The 27,152-nt window shown below is 42.3% G+C and overlaps 1 protein-coding gene across 9 annotated transcripts in view; it reads right to left on the bottom strand.

The window, feature by feature from the left end:
• Positions 1-607: 607 nt before the first annotated feature.
• Positions 608-27,152, bottom strand: part of LRRC7 (leucine rich repeat containing 7) — a 445,778-nt gene continuing 419,233 nt past the window's right edge. For 8 of the 9 annotated variants that reach the window (XM_073544765.1, XM_073544767.1, XM_073544770.1 and 5 more), the window contains 3 exons: positions 26,393-26,485; positions 24,153-24,227; positions 608-2,862 (listed from right to left, as the gene is read on the bottom strand). In XM_073544765.1, the coding sequence (XP_073400866.1) occupies positions 2,755-2,862; positions 24,153-24,227; positions 26,393-26,485 (276 nt within the window). In that variant the 3' untranslated portion in view covers positions 608-2,754. The remainder of the gene's footprint in view (positions 2,863-24,152; positions 24,228-26,392; positions 26,486-27,152) is intronic. The other variant, XM_073544773.1, reaches the window with a different exon arrangement.

The following is a 27,152-nucleotide window of genomic DNA, read 5'->3' as shown; positions in this document are numbered from 1 at the left end:
ACCTCCGTGTGCTGACTTACACATTACTTTTTTATTCTTTTGTAGATTCACCAATGATAAAATAACAAATGTCTTACAGAGAATCTCAAGAGTCTTGACTACGCTGCACACAATATTGAGGGCTGACAGATTGTCCTTTTAGATTTGATGTCCCTTTTTCTCCATCTTTTTCTATACCCTACTAAAATGCTGTCAGGGACCATGTAAACGTAAACCGTTTTTTTTTTCTAATTCCATATAATCTTCCTGGATTGTAAAGTGTATCTCCAGTTGAAGTGTCATCCCTGTGATCAAATATCAATGGCCTATCCTAAAAATATTCTAGGAATATTAAAGTGCCATAAAAATGTCTCTCTCTATGCGACACAGACTGTCTGTTGTAGAGCAAATTACAGAAAAAGAAACTGTAAGAAGAGCGAAGAGTCGTTGATTCTCTCACTATACTCTGCAGATGTAGCTCACAGGAGTGCAGTTTTGCTTTCTATAGATAGCATACATTCATAAATGTTCTCACCCCTATGTTTAAAAAAAAAAAAAAAAAAAAGACCAAAAGTAAACATAAGGAAAAAGAAGGAAAAAAACAAAAAAAAAACAAACAGGCTACAAATTTCTGGCTGTTACATTGTTACTAAAGATCTGAATCAATTTTATTCAAAATCTTCCACAGAAGCGCTTCAAAGCATGGAAAAATATCCTAGTAATAAACAAAGCCAAAAGGGTAAAACAGATCACATGCCGTTGAATAGCTAACAGTCCTCGGTGCTCCATCTTGCCACAACATAAAAAATATACAAAGATTTTATAAACATTAATGAGCTCCATTTCACCCAGAGAAAAATAATAATTCTTGAGTCTTAACATTCATTGAAGTTCATAGGATCGTTGGGGAGAGTAGAGGAAGCAGTCCGTACACCGGTGGGAAAGCTTGCGATTGAAGTAGAGGGCAACGGCTCCAATGCTGACGGTCAACTGATTAATTGCATCTTCAGGCCTTGATTTCTGGCACCGATACCAATGACTGATGCATTTTTGGACCGTAAAATGATTTTTTGTATTGTAAACAAAAAAAGATAAAGGGTATACACTTCTTTAAATATTTTCTGTGCCGTAGCTCCTTCCATCTGGTGTTCCCCACCAACGTCTTCTGCCATGTCACATTGTATAACGGTGCACCTACCCTTTAATGGACTTTTTTCTAATTTAAAATAAACCATTATTACGATGCACAATAAAAAAAAAATTATATTGTGGTATCGTGTTACCCAGAAAAATCTATGTAAATGTATCTATGCCAAAAAATGCTAGATACCTTTATTGGTGAGCACTCCTGGAATACTTTTTTGGCATTAAAGAAAAAAAATGGGAAAAAAAAAAAATATTGTTTAGGTTATCGTGATTTTTATTTCTTTTAAATTAAATTTAGCTCCTTATTGGTACGGTTGGTGATATCCAATATGTCCGCCACAAGGCTTGGTACTAGGGGTAGATTAAGAGTAATTTGGGCACACTCTGCCATTAGAGGTCATAGGTCACTTGCCAAAAACTGAAGCCATGACATACTGTAACTGTCATGGCCTTAGAAGTCCACACTTTGTGTACAACCCATTAAACATGTAGCAGCAGTGATCTGCTGATCGAGGAGAGGAAGTTGCTGATAGCTGCTCATTTCTCCAGCAGCGGCCACTACAGGAGAAATGCAGTATTGCATGTGGTCATTTAACTGAATGGCTCTCCCTTTAATAAATACATAGACTGGATCTGTCAGAGCGGGGGCCACTGCCTGTTAGTGGCTCTCCAGTATATCCCAGTGGGGCATATAGATGCAATTTATTGAACTAAGACAACCTATTACCCATCTGGCCATTCCTTAATGTCTGAATGATCAGTCAACTATATTTAGTACACAGCTTTCCTAGAATCCTGAGCATAACATTTGCCTTATCAGGATCCAGATGAGTGTAGGTCATGGGCAGACATATTCATTATCAACCAAATATTTTTTTGGGGGGGATTGTCCATTTTATGCCGACCCTCTATGCCCCCCGATCTTGGACCTATTTCCATATTACCACCCTGTACAAGTGAGATGACCTAACGAGCTCTCCTCTATGTCTTAATGAAGTCAAACTAATTAAACTCAATTAAGTCTAAACATTTAAAGTGGTTTCCATAAGGCATACGTATCTATTGTTTTATTATATATATATATTTATATGTATAAAAAAGGGAAATATTAATTCAGCATAACATCTACATCTTTAATAAATACTTTCTTATCAATTTCTTCGTAAGTTAAGAAAATATTCTTCTGCTTTGTAATCTTTTTTTTGTATACAAGTCAAAATATGACTTGCGATTCCTTCTAGATAATTTTTTATGTTCTGTATAAAAGGCATATACAATGTTGAGGCAGTGCTTCATGGCGGGTTTTTTTTTTTTCAGGAACCAGAAGAGCAGCTCGTGTGCTTCCACGCTCGCTATATGGTAAAATCCGCTTTGGGAAGAAACATTATTGGTTTTATAAAATTGCACCAAATGCTCAGCCTCAGGCTAATGGTAAAATAGATACAATATAATATCAGAATACGCGTTAGGTTTCCTATGTGTCTCGCCTCATCATGTGTCAGTCAATAGGCAACATTTATCCTACATTTGGCACTGAACTTTGCCATTGATCCAGCAATTGGCAAAAAAAAAAAAAAACGTCTTAGAAGAAGGAGATCTGTCTGATATCATTATCAATTATAAAAATATTTAGACAGTAAGCTCACGTTGAATTACAAGGTCCACTGTGGTTGGAAAGTTCTTCAGGAGCGAGACAGCCATCTCGTGCTCCATATGTACAAAGCTGTGTCCGTTCACCTATAATGGAAAGGAAATGTATCAAAAATGTCCCATAACACATATGTCATCGATCCATGTATCTCCAATTAATCTATATCATATGCATTTGGCAATCATATTATCTATACATTTATTTAACTATGATAAAGTAGTGGAGCAGCACAATAATATGCAACAGTAGGTCATGCTAAAGCCTCCTAGACATGTACACGATTTGTCAATGAAATATAATGTAAGTGGACTTTTATTACCCATGTTGTGACGTTTTGGTCCCATCACCGAACTCATAGATAGATATCTATCTTCTATACTAAACTATTGGGTTCCAGGGACTGTCTGGTGGCGTTAAGTCACTAAAATAAGAGTCTGATCTGGAAACTAAACCATTGAACTACATGGACTGTGAGACATTAGATTATTGGAAGTCAAAGTTTGCAAAGCACTAAACCACCCAAACTCCGGGGAATATGGAGCTTTAACCAGGTGCACATCAAGAGCTAGTTCTGGCACTAAACCACCGGACGTTAGGTAATGGCACATCAGGCACTCTGGAGACACCAGGAGATAGGTCTGTCACTAAACTACTGGACGTTAAATAACAGCACATCAGGGACTGTGGAGACACCAAGAGATAGGTCTGGCACTAAACTACCAGATGATAAGCTGCGGCACATCAGGGACTGTGGAGACACCAGGAGATAGGTCTGTCACTAAACTACTGGACGTTAAATAACAGCACATCAGGGACTGTGGAGACACCAAGAGATAGGTCTGTCACTAAACTACTGGACGTTAAATAACAGCACATCAGGGACTGCGGAGACACCAAGAGATAGGTCTGGCACTAAACTACTGGACGTTAAATAACAGCACATCAGGGACTGCGGAGACACCAAGAGATAGGTCTGGCACTAAACTACCGGCACTAAACTACCAGATGATAAGCTGCGGCACATCAGGGACTGTGGAGACACCAGGAGATAGGTCTGTCACTAAACTACTGGACGTTAAATAACAGCACATCAGGGACTGTGGAGACACCAGGAGATAGGTCTGGCACTAAACTACCAGATGATAAGCTGCGGCACATCAGGGACTGTGGAGACACCAGGAGATAGGTCTGTCACTAAACTACTGGACGTTAAATAACAGCACATCAGGGACTGTGGAGACACCAAGAGATAGGTCTGGCACTAAACTACCGGCACTAAACTACCAGATGATAAGCTGCGGCACATCAGGGACTGTGGAGACACCAGGAGATAGGTCTGTCACTAAACTACTGGACGTTAAATAACAGCACATCAGGGACTGTGGAGACACCAGGAGATAGGTCTGGCACTAAACTACCAGATGATAAGCTGCGGCACATCAGGGACTGTGGAGACACCAGGAGATAGGTCTGTCACTAAACTACTGGACGTTAAATAACAGCACATCAGGGACTGTGGAGACACCAAGAGATAGGTCTGGCACTAAACTACCGGATGATAAGCTGCAGCACATCAGAGACTGTGGGGACACAAAGAGCTGGTTCTTGCCATAAACCACTGGATCCCGGGGAATAAACTACTGAAAACTAAAAACTATCTGAAGCCTGTAAGCAGAGGACACCTGGGTCACTAAAACACTGACCCTTCTGGGACAGGTGAACTGGCAATAACTCACAGGATGCTGAAAGTTGAGCTACGTTATCAGTCCAGTAATTCCTATGGAATAGGAAAAAGTGCTGCCATCTGCAGAATGCCTGCTAAACCTGGACTGTACGAATAGGGACTTTTTATGTAATTCTCTGTGGTTGTTGAGTTTAATATAGCAGAATTCATGAAAAGGTATCATTGGTCACACAGCAGCCATGGACGCAACTGTGCAACAAAATCCAAACGTGTTGTATTGCAAGCTTACGCTTATTAGTTGTGTTAGCAAGTCCTGGCCACCAGATGGCAGCAGTGATATTAGGAAATCTATACATCAAGATTTATGTTTTCATTATGTCTAAGGCCTCTTTCACACATCAGGTTTTCGCCGTCAGGCGCAATTCGGCTCTTTTGACAAAAACCGGATTCGGCGAAATGCAATGCCGGATCCGGTTTCCCCCCATTGTCTTGCATTAGCACCGGATGGCCATGCGCTTCGTCCGGTTTTCACCGGATCGGGCAATGTGTCGCAATCCGGCGTCTGGAAAAAACGGCTACTGTAACGTTTTTTGTCTCCGGCGAAAAAGCCGGACCCGCCGGATCCGGCGCGTCCGGCTTTTTCACACAATGAAAGTCTATGAGCGCCGCAATGTGCCTGATCCGGCGGCCGGATCCGTTTTTTTGGGTCTGAGCATGCTCAGTAGCTCTGCCCACAGCACACATATATAAAAGCATGACAGTGGGACCCTCAGCCACACCCAACATGCCACCCAAGACAGGAACCAGCCGCAGGAGAAGGCAGGAGGCAACTGCACCACCACCACCCCAAATGGAGCAAAGCGACCATGCAGAAAACCGGAGGGGAGTCCACCAGCAGATGACAGACGGTTATTATCAAATCCCCCCATTCCTCAAAACTAGGGCCATGGAATATCAAGATATTCATTGGCCCTTTGTTTCTCTTTATTCAACAGCCACCCAAGAGATGCAGCAGCACTGGCAGCAGCAGCACCACCCACAGCCATGGAGTCTGGCCAGCAAGAGGACACCACATCTTCTTCTGGGAGCCCTCCCTCGCATCGTCAGCGTTTGACGGTAAGTTTTTATTTCCAAAATCCATCATCTCTGTAATATATGTCTATTCATTGGCTTTTATTTCAAAACAGGAATCACAAGCTGAAGAGGAGCTCCCAGAAGAAGAAGGAAGGGGTGGACAGACACCTGGAGTGGGCTCACAATTCGTAAGTTTCCTGCATCAAACGCAGAAACACAACATCACACTACACACAACACATAGAAAACAATGTACCGCAGACATCACACAGCAAACAAATGCCTACATCCAAAGACATAAATTGTTTTCTTTTCTTCTCTAGTCTTCCCAATCTGGTGCTCGGCCAAGAGGTCCTCGCAGTGCCTCCCAGGGTCGTCGGCGACAGCAACGCGGCGGTCACCAGCGTGTAAGTATAATATTTAAGTTAAATTTTGGTACACTTTTTATTTCATGTCTTAAGTGTGGTGACTAATTTTGCTATTTTTCTCTTTTACTTTAACAGCCTTCACAGCGTGCTCCCGACTCTGACGGTGAGGATGGAGGAATTGATGTTGACCAGCTAATCGATCTCGTCAGAGAAAGGGAGCCGCTATGGAATATGGCTGACCGCCGCCATGCTGACCTGATTGTTACCCGACGGGAGGAAATCTGTTCGCTCCTTGTGGACCGCTGGGAGGACCTCGATGCTCGGGCCCAGATTAAAGAGCGTAAGTATATACAGTACCGGTTGCTTGATGTAAACCAGTGTTTCCCGAACTCCAGTCCTCGTGGTCCCCACGGATCATGTGTTCAGGATTTCTATTTACTATGGAAATCCTGAAAACATGACCCCTGGGGACCACGAGGACTGGAGTTTGGGAAACACTGATGTTGTATACTAACCCCTTTGTCCTTTCTCGTTTCAGGGGAGAGAATTGTGAAGCTGTGGCGGTCTGTGAGGGATCGTTTCAAGAAGGAGTTCAATAAAGAGATGCGGGCCCCGAGTGGATCTGGAGGACACAGGAGCAAGTACTAGTACGCACGAGCCCTGTCGTTCCTCCGGGATACAATGGTCACCAGAAGGTAAATATTACACACCACATGTGACAAAAAAATGTTTAGATGTAACAATTTTTTTTCAGCCAGGGCCATATCATGTCACTATTTTAATTGTTTTTTTTTCTCTTTATTCCACAGCACGGTGAGCAGCACTCGGGAGCCTGCACGATTGGACCCTTCTGAGGCGATCCCTGAGGAGACCGGCACCGAGGGACACTTCGACCACCCCGGTACATCTGCACCTTCCCACACATTAGACCCATCTGTCCAAACCACCAGCGCAGGAGCATCGTGGCCGACAACATTACATGGAGCTGCTCGTGAGGAGATCGCTTTCCCTTTACCCCACCCTTCTGCCCCTGCCACCTCTAGTACACCTGCGGGTACTGGGCGGCAGCGGCAGAGGGGTCAGGAAAAGACTTATGCGCCAGAGTTCTTGCATCTGAATGCATCTTTACAGAACTGTCTACAAGTCTTGTCAGAGCAAATCTCTGCAGGCTTTCAGCAGATCAACTCCAGCATTCTGGAGGTGAAGACACTTCTGCAAACCATGCATTCAGAAGCAAGATCTTCGCCAAACCACACCTTTTTCAGGTCTATTGTGGAGCTCTTGGAAACGCTCTCTCCTACCCAGCAGATGCATGTAATGCATTCGTGCCACGGTGCTCTCCAGCACGTTACCTCCCAACCTCCTCCTCCCACCCCAGTAGTTCCTCCACCTGCACCCCCTCCAGCCACTTTCCATCCTCCCCCTCCTATTACATCTGCACCCCCTCCAGCCACTTTCCCTCCTCCCCCTCCTATTACATACCAGCCACCTCCCCAGTACCAGCAACCTCCCCAGTACCAGCAACCTCCCCAGTACCAGACATCTCCCCACTTCCAGCAACCTGCCCCGTACCAAACTCCTTCCCCGTACCAAACTCATTCCCCATACCACTTTCCATCCACATCATCTGCTCCTACAGTCCCTGCCCAACCCTCCACTCCACCGCCCACCACCTCTTCTGCCTCCCACATGTCCACCCATTCTGTAGCTTTTTCCACACCTTCACCTCTAACTGTTCCTTCCCCACCACGATCCCAGTCCTCTCTCCACACTCCCAGTGTCGAAGTGTCCCGCAGCCCCTCCAGCAGTATTTCCACCCCACACTACACAAATTTATAAAAATGTGTGTTTTTAAATAAATGACCAATTTTCTGGTTTAAAAGGTTTATTAAAAAAGTTTATTTAAATTTCAAAAAAGTTTTATAAAAAAAAAGTTCAATAAAAGTTAAATTATTGTTTTACACTGGTTGTCTGTCATTTCTTTCTGCGGCGAAATACGGTAAAAAAAAAAAGGTTAAATACAGGGTATTTAAAAGGTGAAATGGTATTCAAAACCAGGTATATAACTGTGGGTAAATTTGACCTTTTTGCCACAGTTGTGTTCCTGGTTGTGTTTGAAGCAAAGTATTTCACCTAAAAAGTTGTGTTTATTGTTGGTGATTTCCTAACAATGTACACAACTTTTGTTAAAAGGTGAAATACTTTGCATAAAACACAACCAGGTACACACCTGTGGCCTAAAGCTAAAAATAGAGACCATGACAAGATAGCCAACTTTGGTTGGCAAAGGTATATACTGTTGGTACAGAAGGTACACAAGTTTGGTTAGGGCACAAATCTTTCACACTCTGTCATCCTGCCAGTGTACTCTGCCTTGAGGTGACATAAAGTATAGTGCAAAATTGTCCCTCATTACTGAAACCGTCACAGAACTTCTAGTGGTAATGTCCTGGTAATCTTGCAAGGTGGTTTCTTCAGAGGTGTCCTCAATGGAAATGGGTTCCTTGCAGATAACAAAATTGTGGAGTACCACGCACGCTTTGATCACCTCGTCCACAGTTTCTGTCTTGAGGTTGATCGCAGTCAATAGGACCCGCCATTTGGCTGTCAGAATACCAAAGGTACATTCCACCATTCTTCTTGCTCTTGTGAGGCGGTAATTAAAAATGCGTTTTGTTCTTGACAATCCTCTGCTACCGTACGGTTTCAAAAGGTGTTCTGACAGCTGGAAGGCTTCATCCCCTACACAGACAAATGGCATAGGTGGACCAGATGTTTGCGGCAGCGGTCTAGGGGGTGGGAACTGGAAGGTGTTTCCATACAGTTTACGCCCCATGGCAGACAGTTTGAAAACTTGAGTCATTGGAGCGGCCATAGGCCCCAATATCAACAGCAATAAATTTGTATTCCGCGTCAGCGATGGCCATGAGGACAATGGAGAAATATTTCTTGTAATTGAAATATTCCGATCCCGATCCGGCTGGCTTTACAATGCGGATATGTTTCCCGTCCACAGCGCCCAAGCAGTTGGGAAACTGACATATCTGTTGAAACTTTTCTGAAATTTCAATCCACCTCTCTGTTGTGGGCTCTGGTAAAAACTCTTCAGCTAAGGAGTCCCACAGTGCACGGCATGTGTACTTCACAATTCCAGATATGGTGGAAATCCCGAGTCTGTACTGGAAATGCAGTGACGAAAGGGATTCTCCAGTTGCAAGAAATCTGTGGGGAATTAAAAAACAATAAATTAGTTTTAAATCACAGCATTACATACCAAAACTGACCTATAACACTTGGAGATACAAACTACCACCAACAAGATTGCAGTGAAAGTGTGCTCTGATGCGATCACATCCAATAAATGTGTCTTACCTTAAAGTCACCATCAGACGCTCTGCGGGTGAAACAGAGAAGCGGCAATAGGTGTCCGCTTTTCTTATGAGGTGTGCAATGCGCTCCACCAAGTAATCAAAATTCTCCATTTTCATCCGAACATATCCAAAAAATTTCTCCGGGTTTCGTCGAAGGTCCATGCAGAGTGTAGAATAGACCCCACGCGTCATTCTCTTGGCTGTGATGGGGTGGATCCACAAACGTCGTCTACGATGCCTGATGCGCTGCTGTCTCGCTCTCTCCTTCTCCAGAACAATCACCCTCAAACGATTCGCCTCCGCTGTAAAATCCACCACATTCTTCAAAATATTTCCAATCACAACATCCACCTTCGCCAGTCACTTGCTCTTCTCTCCAACCTGCACTTTCTCCTCTACAACCTGTCAAAGAAGGGCTGTAGGAACATGCTATATATAGTTTTTCAGTAGCCAATCCCGTTCGGAAGGCCACAAGGGGCGTTTTTAAAAACCGGATCCGGCGTAATCCATCGAAAACGGATCGAAAACCGGATGAGACGGATCCGGTTTTGGCTGTCATGCGCAAGACGGATCTAGCAGAAAACCGGATCCGTCACATCCGGTTTTACAAAACATTTGCCGGATCCGGCGCAACGTGCCTGACGGCGAAAACCTCATGTGTGAAAGTAGCCTAAGGGATAATGTTTCTCCTTGTGGATTGTGACATGTCAAACCTGGCGTCAGAGTGAGGAGACCTAAAAGCCATGCATGCCCCTCTGGGAAAATAAATATGCAAATTGTCTCTTGAGAGAGGAAGAGGACTAGAACTCGGACTCCACCTATTGGAAGCAGCAATCCTAAAAGTCATTATCGACCCTTCAGCGAGCCTTGTAATATGACTTAAGATAAATGCCAAAGCAGAAACTCAATTTGCAGACCCAGCGTTTTGGGGTGTTGATCCTCGTTAGTGCAAAGTATGATACCTGATTTGGCTAGTTGAAAGGCCATGGACTAAGGCATAAGGTTTCTTCTGTAGAGAGTGACATGTTAAGCCTGGCATGTCAGAGTGAGGAGACTTATAAGCCGTGCATGCTGTTCTGGGAAATTAAATATGCAAATTGTCTCTTCAGAGATGAACAGTAGAGATGGGCAGACCCCTGGATGTTCGGGTTCGACTGAACAGTTAATAAAAAGTTCAGATTTGGGTGCCAGAACAGTACCCGAACCCGGACCTCATTCACTCGAATGGGGGGCCCGAAGATCCAGTGTTTGCCACGCTGTCATGTTGTATCAAAACGTTAATAGAAGAGAAAATTATCTGTACAAACATGGAAAACTATACAAAAAAATCAGAGGCCAGGAATGTTGCTAGATAGACAGCTGGATGCATAGTTCACACATTCAGAGTTCAGGAGCATTAGCCACACTACCCGGACATGGCAGAATGACGAATTTGTCACTGGCTGACACCAGATTATTGAGGAGGCAGGTGCTCAAAAACCATTGGGTGACTGCATAATATCTGCAGCAAGATTTGGTGGAAGCAGGTGCTGAGGACACAGCTGTATTATGTAACTGGTGACTGCTTTTTTTCATTTTTTTTTCTTTTTTTTTTTTTAAATCCCTGTATTCTGAGAGCTATATCTGTTTCATCTGTCATTTGTGGCCGCCATACCAGGTCATGCTTTATTTTTTTATTTGATGCTTCAGACGAGTTGTATTTTTTAATGTACCTTAATAACGAAGTTATTTAAGACTTTTGTAGTGTATCTAAAGGCAGACATTGTGGATACAACCCAGCTTTCCCAGAATGAGATAAAACAAGGCATCAGCTGAGCAGGATCTTATAAAAATTCCCTGTGACATAAATAATAATCTAAAATATTTCTCATCCACAAGAACCCGGCAACATGCAAAACAGAAAGCAGATGGACCTGATTATAGTTAATGATGCCCTTATGCTCCAGTTTTCATTTGTTTAGTTACGGATCTGTTTTCTACGTGATTTCTGTTTCTCTGCTCCTAAGGCTATGTGCACACGTTGCGGATTTGTTGCGTTTCCGCAGCTGTTTTTCCGCTCGGAAATGCTCCAAAAACGCAATGGATTACTTAAGCAACGTTAATCAATGGCATTCCTGAAGTGTTGTGCACATGCTGCGGAAATTTCCATCCATATTTGCAATGTTTTATTTTCCACTGCATGTCAATTCTTTTTGCAGATCTGCAGCGTTTTTCACCCATTGACTTCTATTGATTCAGTCAAAACCTGCAGCCAAACCGCAGGTGTAAAAGGTTTGTGGATTTGCTGCAGATTTGCTGACAAAAATACTGCAGAATTGTCAAAGGAAATCTCAGAAGGAGGAAGATTGTGTGGATGGAGAATATGTGCGTGTCTGTCTGCAGGAGTGTGCGGGTGTGTACCCATGCGACAAACAGCCCATAGTGATTGCACTTAGGCATGATCTGATGGGACTACTACTCCCATCCGGCTATGTCTGCTGTCACATATAAAAGACACAGCATGAGCCGATGATGGGAGAGTAGTCTAGTCATTCGGCGCCTGGGTTCAATTGTAAAAAAATAAAATCAAAACATTGACGTAATCACATACAATATACATACTCACCGAACACCTAATCCCCGACGCCCGCTTCTCCTGCAAGCAATCAAAAATAATAAACCAACATATACTCCCTGTCCACTGTGGTCCATTTCTTACCGAATGTCCCACGTCGATGTTACCCGGCCTCCGGCGATACACTGACAGGAGGTAATCGCTACCGCAGTGTATCACTGAGCCGCCGTCGGAGTTCACCGGAGTACATCAGCTCCGGCGCTCTCACGGCACCGCTGCATGAGAAAGTTCTCACACAGCAGTAGTGCCATGAGAATATTGGAGCTGATGAACTCCGGTGAACTCACGGCAGCTCAGTGATAAACTGCAGGAGGGATTACCTCCTACCAGTGTATCGCTGGAGGCCGGGTAGAGCAGTCACATCTCCCAAGATGACTGAGATCGTCGAGGGACACTCGGTATTAAATGGACTACGTCGGACAGGATAGTATTATATGTTGGTTTATTATTTTATTTTTGTTGCAGGAAACGAGGGAGTCGGGGATTACACGTTCAGTAAGTATGGTTAATTAAGATTCAATAAAGGAGTCTGTTATTAATTCAAATAAAGAACTTTATTCTGGCTGTGTGTTTATTTTCCATATAACTATAGGATTAGTAATAGATAGGTGTCTTATAGATGCCTCTCCATTACTAACTTGTGGGCTTGATGTCACCTGACAATACAAAGGTGATAACCCCTCAAATATGAACCCCACTTGCCACCGCTACAGGGTAAGTGGGAAGAGCGAGGCTAAGTGCCAGAATTGGCGCCTCTATAAGATGTGCCATTTCTGGGGCGGCTGAGAGCTGATGTTTTTAGCTTGGGGGGTGCCAATATACATGTCCCCTTCCCAGGCTATTAATATCAGCCCACAGCTGTCTGCTAGCTTTTGTTGGTTTGATTTTATAGAGGGACCCCATGTCAATTTTTTTTCTGGGGTTCCCCTGTAAACTAGCCAATAAAGGCTAAACAAACAGCTGTGAGCTGATATTAACCCCTTTCCTACATTAGACGTACTATTCCGTCCATGTGACCTGGGACCTAAGTCCCAAGGACGGAATAGTACGTCATAGCGATCAGGGGCACCCCCCGTTGGGAGCGCCGCTGATCGCGGCCGGGTGTCAGCTTCTTATCACAGCTGACACCCGGCACTATGTGTCAGGGGTGGTCACGGACAGCCCCCGGCATGTTAACCCCTGGCACACCGCGATCCAACACGATCGCAGTGTACCGGGGGCATAAGAGAGAAGCGCACAGGGAGGGGACTCCCTCCGTGCTTCTCTGAGACCCCCGGAACAGCGCGATGTGCTGTGCTGCTCTGGGGGCCTCCTTCCCTGCAGTCCCCGGATCCAATATGGCAGCAGGGAGCCGGCTTCCTCACTGCCTGCAGAGCGCAGGCGTGAGGAAGCCTGTACAGCGCCTGTGTCAGATCGCTGATCTGTCACAGCGATCTGTGATGTGTCAGATCAGCGATCTGTCACATGACAGTGATGTCCCCCCTGGGACAGTGTAATAAAGTTAAAAAAAAGTGTAAAAATAATTTATAAAAAAAAATCGCTAAATAAATAAAAAATATATATTTCCTAATAAGTTCATTTTTTGAAAATAAAAAAAACAAACAATAAAAGTACACATATTTGGTATCGCCGTATCTGTAACGACCCGCCCTATAAAACTGTCCCACTAGTTAAGCCCTTTATTGAACCCCTTAAAAAATTCAAAATAAAAAACGAAGCAAAAAATAAAACTTTATCATACCGCCGAACAAAAAGTGCAATAAAGCGCGATCAAAAAGACAGATATAAACAACTATGGTACCGCTGAAAACGTCATCTTGTCCCGCAAAAAATGAGCCGCCACACAGCGTCATCAGCGAAAAAATAAAGTTGTAGCTCACAGAATAAAGCGATGCAAAATAATTTTTTATATAAAATTGTTTTCATTGCATAAAAGCGCCAAAACAAAAAAATGACCTAAATGAGGTATCGCTGTAACCGTACTGACCCGAAGAATAAAACCGCTTTATCAATTTTACCGCACGCGGAACGGTGTAAACGCACCCCCCCAAAAGAAATTCATGAAATGCTGGTTTTTGTTCATTCTGCGTCCCAAAAATTGGAATAAAAAGCGATCAAAAAGTCACGTGCCCGAAAATGGTACCAATAAAAACGTCAACTCATCCCGTAAAAAATAAGACCTCACATGACTCTGTGCGTCAAAATATGGAAAAATGATAGCTCTCAATATGTGGTGATGCAAAAACTATTTTCACAATAAAAAGCGTCTTTTAGCGTGCGACAGCCGCCAAACTCGTAAAAACCGCCATAAATAGTAAATCAAACCCCCCGTTATCACCCCCTTAGTTAGGGAAAAATAACAAAAAGAAAATTTATTTATTTCCATTTTCCCATTAGGGTTAGGGCTAGGGTTAGGGCTGAGATTGGGGTTAGGGGTGTGTTGGGGTTAGGGTTGGAGTTAGAATTGGGGGGTTTCCACTGTTTGGGCACATCAGGGGCTCTCCAAACGCGACATGGCGTCTGATCTCAATTCTAGCTAAAAAAGTCAAATGGCGCTCCTTCCCTTCCGAGCTCTGCCATGCGCCCAAATAGTGGTTTACCCCCACATATGGGGTATCGGCATACTCAGGACAAATTGCACAATAACTTTTGGAGTCCAATTTCTCCTGTTACCCTTGGTAAAATAAAAAAATTGAACCTGAAGTAATTTTGTGTGTGAAAAAAAGTTAAATGTTCATTTTTTTTTTTAAACATTCAAAAAATTCCTGTGAAGCACCTGAAGGGTTAATAAACTTCTTGAATCTGGTTTTGAGCACCTTAAGGGGTGCAGTTTTTAGAATGGTGTTACTTTTGGGTATTTTCTATCATATAGACCTCTCAAAGTGGCTTCAAATGTGATGTGATCCCTAAAAATAAAATGGTGTTGTAAAAATGAGAAATCGCTGGTCAACTTTTAACCCTTAAAAATTCCTAACAAAAAAAAAATTTGGTTCCAAAATTGTGCTGATGTAAAGTAAACATGTGGCAAATGTTACTTATTAAGTATTTTGCATGCCGTATCTCTGTGGTTTAAGAGCATAAAAATTCAAAGTTGGAAAATTGTGAAATTTTCAAAATTTTCACCAAACTTCCGTTTTTTTTCACAAATAAACGCAAGTTATATGAATGAAATTTTACCACTAACATGAAGTACAATATGTCACGAGAAAACAATGTCAGAATCACCGCGATCCATGGAAGCGTTTCAGAGTTATTGCCTCATAAAGGGACAGTGGTCAGAATTGTAAAAATTGGCCCGGTCATGAACGTGCAAACCACCCTTAGGAGTAAAGGGGTTAATAGCCTGGGAACCTTTATGACTATTTCCTCCTTCCCAAAATATTAACATCAGCCGTCTGTGGGAGCCCACGCAATTTTTATTTTTTTTTTTTAATTTTTTGAAAACTAAACAAATATTGCGTTTCACGCAGATTTTGTGTGTGTGTTTATTTAATGCTCCGTTTTATTAATGAGGGCATCTGGCTGACACCCGTTGATTACTAAACCTCGGGCATGGCGTTACATATACAGTACAAACCAAAAGTTTGGACACACCTTCTCATTCAAAGAGTTTTCTTTATTTTCATGACTATGAAAATTGTAGATTCACTCTGAAGGCATCAAAACAATGAATTACCACATGTGGAATTATATAATTAACAAAAAAGTGTGAAACAACTGAAAATGTCTTATATTCTAGGTTCTTTGAAGTAGCCACCTTTTGCTTTGATTACTGCTTTGCACACTCTTTGCATTCTCTTGATGAGCTTCAAGAGGTAGTCACCGGAAATGGTCTTCCAACAGTCTTGAAGGAGTTCCCAGAGATGCTTAGCACTTGTCGGCCCTTTTGCCTTCACTCTGCGGTCCAGCTCACCCCAAACCATCTCGATTGGGTTGAGGTCTGGTGACTGTGGAGGCCAGGTCATCTGGCGTAGCACCCCATCACTCTCCTTCTTGGTCAAATAGCCCTTACACAGCCTGGAGGTGTGTTTGGGGTCATTGTCCTGTTGAAAAATAAATGATGGTCCAACTAAACGCAAACCGGATGGAATAGCATGCCGCTGCAAGATGCTGTGGTAGCCATGCTGGTTCAGTATGCCTTCAATTTTGAATTAATCTCCAACAGTGTCACCAGCAAAGCACCCCCACACCATCACACCTCCTCCTCCATGCTTCATGGTGGGAACCAGGCATGTAGAGTCCATCCGTTCACCTTTTCTGAGTCGCACAAAGACACGGTGGTTGGAACAAAAGATCTCAGATTTGGACTCATCAGACCAAAGCACAGATTTCTACTGGTCTAATGTCCATTCCTTGTGTTCTTTAGCCGAAACAAGTCTCTTCTGCTTGTTGCCTGTCCTTAGCAGTGGTTTCCTAGCAGCTATATTACTATGAAGGCCTGCTGCACAAAGTCTCCTCTTAACAGTTGTTGTAGAGATGTGTCTGCTGCTAGAACTCTGTGTGGCATTGACCTGGTCTCTAATCTGAGCTGCTGTTAACCTGCGATTTCTGAGGCTGGCGACTCGGATGAACTTATCCTCCGCAGCAGAGGTGACTCTTGGTCTTCCTTTCCTGGGCCGGTCCTCATGTGAGCCAGTTTCTTTGTAGCGCTTGATGGTTTTTGCCACTGCACTTGGGGACACTTTCAAAGTTTTCCCAATTTTTCAGACTGACTGACCTTCATTTCTTAAAGTAATGATGGCCACTCGTTTTTCTTTACTTAGAATTTGTATTATGGCAAGAAAAAAGCAGCCAACAGTCTATTCAGTAGGACCATCAGCTGTGTATCCACCAGACTTCTGCACAGCACAACTGATGGTCCCAACCCCATTTATAAGGCAAAAAATCCCACTTATTAAACCTGACAGGGCACACCTGTGCAGTGAAAACGATTTCCAGTGACTACCTCTTGAAGCTCATCAAGAGAATGCCAAGAGTGTGCCAAGCAGTAATCAAAGCAAAAGGTGGCTACTTTGAAGAACCTAGAATATAAGACATATTTTCAGTTGTTTCACACTTTTTTGTTAATTATATAATTCCACATGTCTTAATTCATAGTTTTGATGCCTTCAGAGTGAATCTACAATTTTCATAGTCATGAAAATAAAGAAAACGCTCTGAATGAGGTGTGTCCAAACTTTTGGTCTGTACTGTATATTCACTTATATTTGTTTTGTGTGTGTAAACATTATAAATTTGAACATGGTATGTAATGAATGACATTATGGTCTTCAATGAAGAATGAAAAAAAAGAGGTTGGACAAGGAAATAACATCACAATTTTTTTTTTTTTTTTTTTAAATAATGTATCTTTATTTAACTCTATGGATTTACAAAACCGCATGAAAAATCACAACAAAAACGCATTAAAAAAAGCACAGATTTTCCACTGCATCTTCTGCCAAGAGGTGCACAAATTTCTGCAAGCAAATCCGCAATGTGCGCACATAGCCTAAAATGTAACTGAAAATGCAAGTGTGAACAGAGCCTAAACTTTAGTTACCAAGAGTTGAGTGGTAACCGATGGATCTAGAAGCCACTTATCTATCTTTCCCCATACAATTAGCATGCATGCTCAGCTAGCAGAAAGGTGTTTTTCTTATCAATTCACTGAGGATAGACCGCCATCCCCACTATAAAACGGGGTCCCACTTGTGCAGGGAAGAGCGCAGCACTCGTCCGCTTCTATTGGACCCACAGCTCTTCACGTTCCTCCTTGTTCTGCGGAGGGATAAGGGGCTTAACCCCTGTTCTAGTAATCAGTGAGGTCCAGCAGTAAAACATTTATTATCTATTCTGTGGGAAGGAGATTGCAGGATTATTCTCATCATGTTAAATAAGTAAAATTGCTCCTAAAAACAATCAAATTTGCAATTTACTTATTAAAAAAATCTCTGTTCTAAAGCAATGGAGGGATTTTTAATTTAATTGTTTACGACTCATTGCATAGGTTACCGGCCACCTCTGCAGACTAACAGAGGTGGCCAGTTTCTTAGGCAAGGAGTGCAGCGCTTACGTGCAATTTGGTAGAGAGCTTGTAAGTGCTGCTCTGAATCTGGATCCAGACAACTTGTTGCCACTACTCTCCTTCCCTGCTGCAGAATCTGCACTGATACATTGTGGCAAGAAGAGGATATGTTTCCAGGTGCCGACCACCCTGTCTGCCTCAGTTACAGGATGCCAGATTAAAGGATTTATTTCAATGGGACAGAGATCCTCAAACCCATGCAATAAATGGAATCAGTAAAAAAAATTACTTTAAAGATGTGACTTTCTCGGGGAGGGCAGTAAATTAGACGCCGTTACTTGCTGCTCCTTATACGTGCTGCCAAGAAACTGCCGAGCTCAGGAGTCTTCAGGACGGCTGTTTAATGGCTGTAAACTAATTTAATATGCGTTACTGCAAAGCATAATTGGCAGAATAACATGGCCGGCTCGGATACTGCGGAGGAACCTTCTGCCGCGCACGGATTTGCATACAGTGTTTTACTGTATAAACAGAGCCGGGCGTTCGCCTTAGGAAAGTGCGCGGCCGCGGCATCCAGGGAGAGCGGCGCTCTTCAGGCTTGAAGGTCGCGCTTATTTCACGGTTCACCTACGCAACGCAACAATATACCACTTACATCGACGGAGAGAACTTTTCAAAAGAAATAATGAGCTCGGCCGTAAAAGCCGATCGTCTCTGCTTAAATGTTATTTCCACGTAACCTTGACACATTTCAATAGGAATGCCATCAGTCAGGCATGTTACCTAGCAACTAAAGACCTTGCACCGTCCTGTTTTGTGGGGATTTATAAAGACGAAACGCTCTATGTTTACTAACACAAAAAAAAAAAAGGATTAACCCATTCTGGGGGTTCACCTCAACAACCAATCAAAATACATTTTATATTTGTACAGCGTTATTTTTCTGTGCCGATAACGTTTCCTAATATATCTTCATAGGCGCGAGGGCGGCTTTATTTTATTTATTTAATCTTCTGCATAAAGTTATGTGATCAATTTATGAAGGAGCTCAAGAGCTCACTGCATACAGTCCATACATTGGGCTCCATAATAACACAGTATGCAGAACGCTCCCGAGCTCCCTCTAGTGGTGGTTGGCAGACAGACAGAATTTTATATTTTTTATATTTTTTTTCCTAAATTTACCTAAATTTAATTGAACGATCTTAATAAATTACTTTTATTTTCCCTCAATACTTGTATTACCCTTTTTCTATAAATGTGTATTTCACAGTCCATCTGCCATTTTGTTTGCTCCTTCATCTAAAAGGTGAAATCATCTCTCAAAGTATGCTAAAACACATTTACTTAAGGGGTTGAAATTGAAAACTACAACTTCCATGATGTCCCACAATCTGGAAATTAAATAACCAAAGAAGGTAAGGAAAAAGAGCATAAAATCCATCCAAGCACTTCATGGATAGAAATGTAAGTCAGACATAAACTATACTTCTAAATATCGGTGCACAAATATGCCGATTTCTGTGTGCCCACCAGCTACAACAAAGTGACCCTTTTTGATGGGACCCCAACACTTTCTATCAGACATGATTTTCCCAGGCCAAAAGTCTACAAATTTATATGGCAGGTAGGACCCAGCACTAACTAAAATGGCATAAGTCTACGTTCACACTGCATATTTTTCTTGCTATCAAAAGCATCCGTTTTCAAGCAGAAGATGCTTCAGAAATCGCTCCTTTCCTTTGCCTTTTCTTTTTAATCCTGAAGTGCCTTTTTTTAAAGATTTTTTTGGTTGTCTCTAGAGCGTTTTTGAATTTTTTTTCCTGTTTTTTATTTTGCATTTTTTGGGGGTAAACCTCTTAGTGACCTTTTTTTTTATTACAAATTAAGAAGACGCTAGTGTTATTTTTCAGCAAAAATGCTGACAAAATGCTCAAAAAGACGCCCTGACCTCTTTGTAGCCTTCAGCATTGACTTGCGTTATTAAATATATTGCTTCCATATTTAGTTAGCACTCCTCCCATCAGCGTAAGGCTCTGTTTACACCTGCCAACCAGTGGCACTAAATGTCCACCGATAAGCAACTTGTTTTCTTACACAGGCACTTCACATGCACACAGAAGGACCTGCTATTATTCTCATACACAGAACGATGTGCTGCTGAGAATGATGATCTTTAGTGCAAACCAAAAGATCATTTCACCCGACGAACGAGTGTTTTGCTTATTCGTTAGGTGATTGGCAGTCCTTAACATTTGTAGGCTTTTGGCCTGGGAAAGTGACGTTTGATAAAGTTAGGGTCCCATCAGAGAGAGGTCACACTGGCCGGGCACTGAAGAATTGGCCAGTTTGTGCCCTAAGTACCCCATTGTATAAGTGCTGCTGTATTATTTGATATGTATAGTATGCGATCATAGCAGCTTTCACCTATTCACTCTTCATTCTGGTAGGAGGTGCTTGTTATTTTGTATCTAGTTATTTATTTTACTCACTTATATAGATACATTAATGTCTCAGCACTTTCCATACATCATAATCTCTGTCCCCATTGGACCTCACAAGCCACATTCACTATCAGAATGTGTTTGGAGTGTGGGAGGAAACCGGAGAACCGGAGGAAACCTACACGGACACGGGGAGAACATGCAAACTCCTTGCAGATGTCTTTGGAATTTGAGCACAGGACCACAGAGATCAAAAGCAACAGTGAAAATCACTAAGTCACCATGTTATCATTTACATAAAAACAAAATCTGACCAGCACCTCCTAATAGAATAAAGCAAGTGTGAACAGATATCAGCTGCTGTGACTGCAGTAAATACAGACCGGATATTGTTTGCCTCCATACTCCTCCTCTCATCCACCTGAGACTGCTTTTGATAGACCCTGGATCCTTGCTGCCCTATACATTTGTACAATTTTGGTTTGATGGAGTTAGGGTACCATCAGAAAAAGGTCGCCTTGTTGTGGCTGGTGGGTTCTCACGAATTGACCAATTTGTTCCCAAAGTACCTATATTTTATAAGTAAATTCTATATGGCATTAATGTAGTTTATATTCCATGTATTCAATGTTTGCATATTTCTCGTTGCATAGAGAGGCTGCTGCACGTCGGTGTGCATATAAAACAGTTATTGCGGTTTTTACCTGTTCACATTTGCTTCATTCTCTTTCAGATTTGTATTGTTTATCAATCTATTTATAGAGAAATAAAGCAGCACAAAATGCAACAACAAAAAAATGTTTTTAGACTCCCGGTGCGAGCCTCCTGGACTAATAATCTAATAATCTAACAAATATGTAAAGATAAAAAGAGGCAGCACTCCATTAATAGGCACATGGGTTAATAAAGTCCACACTTCTTGCCTATTAATGGAGTGCTGCCTCTCGTTATCTTTATCTATCTATCTACATTGGGGAAAATAAGTATTTGATACACTGCCAATTTTGCAAGTTTTCCTACTTACAAAGAATGGAGAAGTCTGTAATTTTTATTATAGGTACACTCCAACTATGAGAGACAGATTCTTAAAAGACAAATCCAGAAAATCACATTGTATGATGCTTACATAATTAATTTGCATTTTATAGCATGAAATAAGTATTGGATACAATAGAAAAACAGAACTTAATATTTGATACAGAAACCTTTGTTTGTAATTACAGAGTCAGACGTTTCCTGTAGTTCTTGACCATGTTTGCACACACTGCAGCAGGGATATTGGCCCCCTCCTCCATACAAATCTTCTCCAGATCTTTCAGGATTCGGGGCTGTCACTGGGCAACATTAAGTTTCAGCTCCCTCCAAAGATTTTCTATTGGGTTCAAGTCTGTCAACTGGCTAGGTCACTCCAAGACCCTTGAAATGGTTCTTACGGAGCCACTCCTTAGTTGCCCTGGCTGTGTGTTTTAGGTTATTGTCATGCTGGAAGACCCAGCCACGGCCCATCTTCAATGCTGTTACTGAGGGAAGGAGGTTGTTGGCCAAAATCTTGCGATACATGACCCCATCCATCCTCCCTTCAATACGATGCAGTTGTCCTGTACCCTTTGCAGAAAAGCACCCCCAAAGTATGATGTTTCCTCCGTCATGCTTCACGGTTGGGACGGTGTTCTTGAGGTTGCACTCATCTTTTTCTTCTTTCAAACACTGAGTGGAGTTGATACCGAAAAGTTCTATTTTGGTCTCATCTGACCACATGACCTTCTCCCATGCCTCCTCTAGATAATCCAGATGGTCACTTGCGAGCTTCAAACAGGCCTGGACATGTGCTGGCGTAAGCAGGGGAACCTTGTGTGACCTGCACGATTTTATTCCATGATGGCGTAATGTGTTACTAACAGTAATGTTTGAGATTGTGGTCCAAGCTCTCTTCAGGTCATTGACCAGGTCCTCCCATGTAGTTCTGGGATGATTCTTGACCTTTCTCAGAGTCATCCTTTCCCCACGAGGCCAGATTTTGCAAGGAGACTCAGACCGAGGAATATTGACAGTCATCTTGTGTTTCTTCCATTTTCTAATGTGCCAAAAGTTGTTGCCATCACACCAAGCTGCTCGCCTATTGTCCTGTAGCCCATCCGAGCCTCGGGCAGGTCTACAATTGTGTCCCTGGTGTCCTTAGACATCTCTTTGATCTTGGCCATGGTGGAGAGGTTGGAGTGTGATTGATTGTGTGCACAGATATCTTTTATACAGGTAACGAGTTCAAACAGGTGCAATTAGTACAGGTAATGAGTGCAGAGTAGGAGGCTTCTTAAAGAACAAGTTCTGTGAGAGCAGAATTCTTACTGGTTGGTCCGTGATCAAATACTTATTTAATGCAATAAAATGCAAATTAATTATGTAATGATCAGACAATGTGAATTTCTGGTATTTATTTTTAGTTTGTCTCTCACAGGTGAAGTGTACCTACAATAAAAATTACAGATCTCTCCATTATTTGCAGGTGGGAAAACTTGCAAAATCGGCAGTGTGTCAAAAACTTGTTTTACCCACTGTATCTATTATCTATCTATCTATCCTGCTCAAAAAAATAAAGGGAACACAAATGGTCTGTTGCAAATGGAATAGTGTTCCCTTTATTTTTTTGAGCAGTATATTATCTATATATATATATATAGATCTATCTAATCTATTTATCTATCTCCTATGAATTGATCCTTAAGGCTGTGTGCCCACGTAAGCGTTTTTTTGGCGTTTTTTAATTGTTTTTCCTGGTAGAAATGCTTCAAAATCGCATACAAGAAGTATCCCATTCATTTTAATGAATTCCGTGCTTTTTGGGCACATTGATGCGTTTTTTTCAGCGAAAAAATCGCTTTGTGGTAAAAAACGCAGCATGCTCATTAATTTTGTGGAAAAGTCCGCGTTTTTACCTGTTTTCTATGAGACTGAAGACGCGCGGAAAACCGGAAAAAAACGCACGTTTTCTGGGAAGGAGTCCAGTTTTCAAGCAGAAATTTTCTGCATACGTGGGCACATAGCCTAAGGGTTGAGGTCTTTTACTTGCGATTTACAAATCATCCTTTCTCGTTTGCATCCTCCATACACAATCTAAGGTTACTGAATTGAATACAATAATGGGAGCACTTGTTGCCAGGCTGCAGAATACAGGCTGCCATGAACTTCAGAATATTGGATGCATTCGAACATCTATGCAAATTACCATACTATAAGAGGAATTACTATCTGTGCATGGAGCTACACTCTGTACCCCCCATTTCCTCTACCTAGTATTTCTGGGGACTCAGGAGACATAGTGGGCACGGTACCCTGGGCAATGGAAAGAAAGGTAGTGAGCCTGATTATCAAGCACCTGAGCCTAATGATGATGACTGGCTGAGTGGAGTGACTGACTGGATATAAGGCCGCCGACGCCCTTCTGCCCTGCGGGTGATTTCTCTGTGGGATCCTTGTGTCCATGATTTAATCCAGCCCCGGTTCGGACACCTCTAGGTCAAGGGTATAGGAGTTACTCACCCTTCACAGGTAGAGGTCTATTACCTTTAGGGATCTCAGTTCACCTTTGGAAATTGCATGCATTCACCATATACGGTATATGTTGCCCGATCCCAATATACCAATGTACTGTCCTTTACATCTGAGGCTGGGACAAGTCTTGGCAAAATGCTGCCTAAATGTGTGAGTTGTGGAATCATTTCCAGACGGTCCTGGGGCCAGGTTCACATTTTCCCTTGCAAACGCTGGTAAATCGGAATGAATCCAAATCCATAGAAGTAAGTTAGGAGAATCGTACCTGTAGGATCTTATCCCCGGGCCGGAGCACACCGTATGCTGGTCCATCAGGTTGAACCCTAGTAACAAAGATACCCTATAAGTCAGAAGTAACAGAGGTTAGGAGTCTTTCACTAGTCCTCTACACTGAATACTACTCAAGCTTGATGCCTCTGGGTGTCCAGCAAAAGAAATGGAGACGGCTAATACCAGAAGATGTGATGTTAGGAGGACGATCAATGACACGGACAGGATACACAATGGCGACCTTGACTGCACACAGATGGTCATTCACATGGGGCTACTATGGATCTGATGATCATATGGAGAACAGTAATCAGTTGCCATCCCCCATTACTGTGCTTGTTGATCCTGGCTCAGTAAATTCATCCCAGTGCATGCTTACTTAATCAGACCCAGGCTTTTACATAACCATTCAATCTGCAGGACCATGCATAGGGATGGATGTCTATGTCCAACCCTGTAGCTTTTAGCAGCGCTACAGTGCATCCAACACAAAAAAAATACATATTTTTTCATGTGGTTTTGCTTTAAAATACCCTACAGTTTTGTGTAAACAGCTCCTATGCAGACCTTACGTGTCTCCATGGTAACAGACTACAAACCAGTCACTGTAGTCTGATTCAGCAGGCTGGTGTTATACCACTTTTCTTTTTATTAACCTGCAGGCTGTAGAAGAGGAAGCAGATGATAGCCAATAATTCCTGACCATGGGATCTGACTACACTGGGTTTGCATGTAGTCTGTAACCTTGGAAACACAAAGATCTGTGGAGGAGCTGAAGTCACATTTTAGAGTTTTGTTTTTTTTAAATCACGCATATGGTCAATGTTGCGTGGTATTTTATTTCTGTACTGGAATAATAACAAATTGGATGCAAAAGTATTCCTAAACCATAAGGGAAAAAAAAAATCTAAGGTATCAAAAGGAGTCTATCCAAAAACAATACTTTTGAAAGTTAATTTATATGGTTCGACAGCCTACATCAATCCCTGGAGGTGATCCGATCAATATACCAAATATAAAACCTGTGCACCTGTCCTTAATCTTTAGATTGCTGTCTGCAAACCCTGTCATTATCATAAGGGTATAGTGCCCTACTAAGGGAAAAGACTAAACTGGTCATATTGGATTTTACAGGTTGGTTTCATTGTGTCCCTACCCCCTTACTACCTTCATATAGAATTAATAATTATAAACTCATGGACTTGATTGATTCATTTAAAAACAGTTACAAAAAACAAAAACACAAAACAAAAACAGCACAAAACATAGCAGCACAGAGGAACAAGAAACTGAAAAAGAAATTTGCCTCTTTTGTTTCTGCCATATCACCCTCTAAGGGAGGGGGTGCGCTTATAACAAATCTATGTGGTCTGATTGTTAACGTATCCCATAATACCATGGTCCACATAGAAGTGCATTAAGGAAAGAGCGGACTGCCTGAAAACTGCAGGACTGCATCTGAAACGCTGTATACTGCAGTATGTGTAGAAACGCTAAAGTTTGTCTTCTTTTCCAGGACAGAGATCTCCAAGGATCATGTAACCAGTCGTACACCTAGGCCATTAGATTTGGCGCCAGATCACCGATCATTTGTAATTTTCTCCGGCCGCCAGATGTAAACACAATGAGTGTAACTGCAACGATTACTCTGTCCTATGTGTGGCACCCACTGCCACGTACAGCAGATCAGTCCCTGATCAAAAGAATAAGAGCTCATCTGCAGCAGCCAGCGGAGGCCTCTACAACGGTTTGCAGCTCCATTGGGAGTGTTTACATCCACTGTCACCGGAGCTTATAGCAGCTGATCGTGGAGGTGCTGGGTGTCCGATCCCCGCGGTCTGATATCTATGACCTATCCTATCCATAACTTATCAATATGCTATGACCCCTTAAAGCGGCTACTGTGAATAATTATCATGGCTGTAGAAGCAGTCAATGAGACTACTATGTGGACCATGGGGAGGTGATCAGATGTCAGGTTTATTAGTGAACATGTGCATGGCTCGCCACCTACATTGGTGGAAGGGTCATACCAAACATGTCTCCAAACTTCAGAGGTGCATGTCAGAGCATCATTACTATCTATGATTCTGTATTTTGGGTGAACGTACCTTTCCTTCAGTTCCTATCTACTTGTAATGACTAAGTTCTTTACCTGCACTTATCATAGCAGGATCCTTTCAATGGCATAAAATGAATAACTGTGGTGGTGATACAGTGATGCCCCCCACTCACTTTATCGGATGGTTTGAACGGATTTCCTTGTCCACTTAATCCACCGCTGATACTGAAGCCGAGGCCGGGATTCTTCTCTATCCTCACACAGTACTGGGGAGAAATGGAGGAAGACAGTCACAGGTATGTCAGGTATGAGGAGTATGACCACATTATCTACGGTAAATGCTCACATTACAAATTTTCTCACTGGGTGTAAAGGGTTTGTAAAACTTTTATGTAGATGCAAATCTCAGCCATAAAGGGAAAAGATGGAACTCTGTTTTCCCTAGGCTCTGAGGCTCCCCCTAGTGGTGGCTGTGTGAAGCCAGAATCTTCTCACTTACCCCTATATGACTGTGTGAATTATAGCAGGAGATTTGGGTCTCTGTACGAGCTCCCTAGTAAAATACATTATCAAATTTTTCTGAATGGAATTTTGGATTTCCTGCATTTATATGAGTTATACCACAATCATTTTTTTTTCTTTTTCAAAGAGGTCTGTACATTCATAACATCTAAAAAGAGATTCCCCTAGAAATCTACTGTGTGTTTTGTTTTCCTATACAGTCATCACTTATCTTATTCAGGTAATTTCTGGACAGAGCAGACTGTTGTCCTTTTCTGAGACCAAGGCCTTTATTTATTTTTTTTTTCATTGACTTTAGTGGATTTTATTCTGTTTAAAATGCATCCCAACTTTTGATCATCCTGTTAATTTTAGAGCCAGCATGCTGAGCTGATGAAATGGCAATGTCCGCCATATACTGTCATGGATGAA

The sequence above is a fragment of the Dendrobates tinctorius genome, unplaced genomic scaffold (genome assembly GCF_039654945.1).
Source record: "Dendrobates tinctorius isolate UK_male_01 unplaced genomic scaffold, ASM3965494v1 ptg000138l, whole genome shotgun sequence".
NCBI classification, from domain to species: domain Eukaryota; kingdom Metazoa; phylum Chordata; class Amphibia; order Anura; family Dendrobatidae; genus Dendrobates; species Dendrobates tinctorius.
The sequence above is the reverse complement of the archived record's forward strand: the minus strand, read 5'-3'. Positions and strand labels throughout refer to the sequence as shown.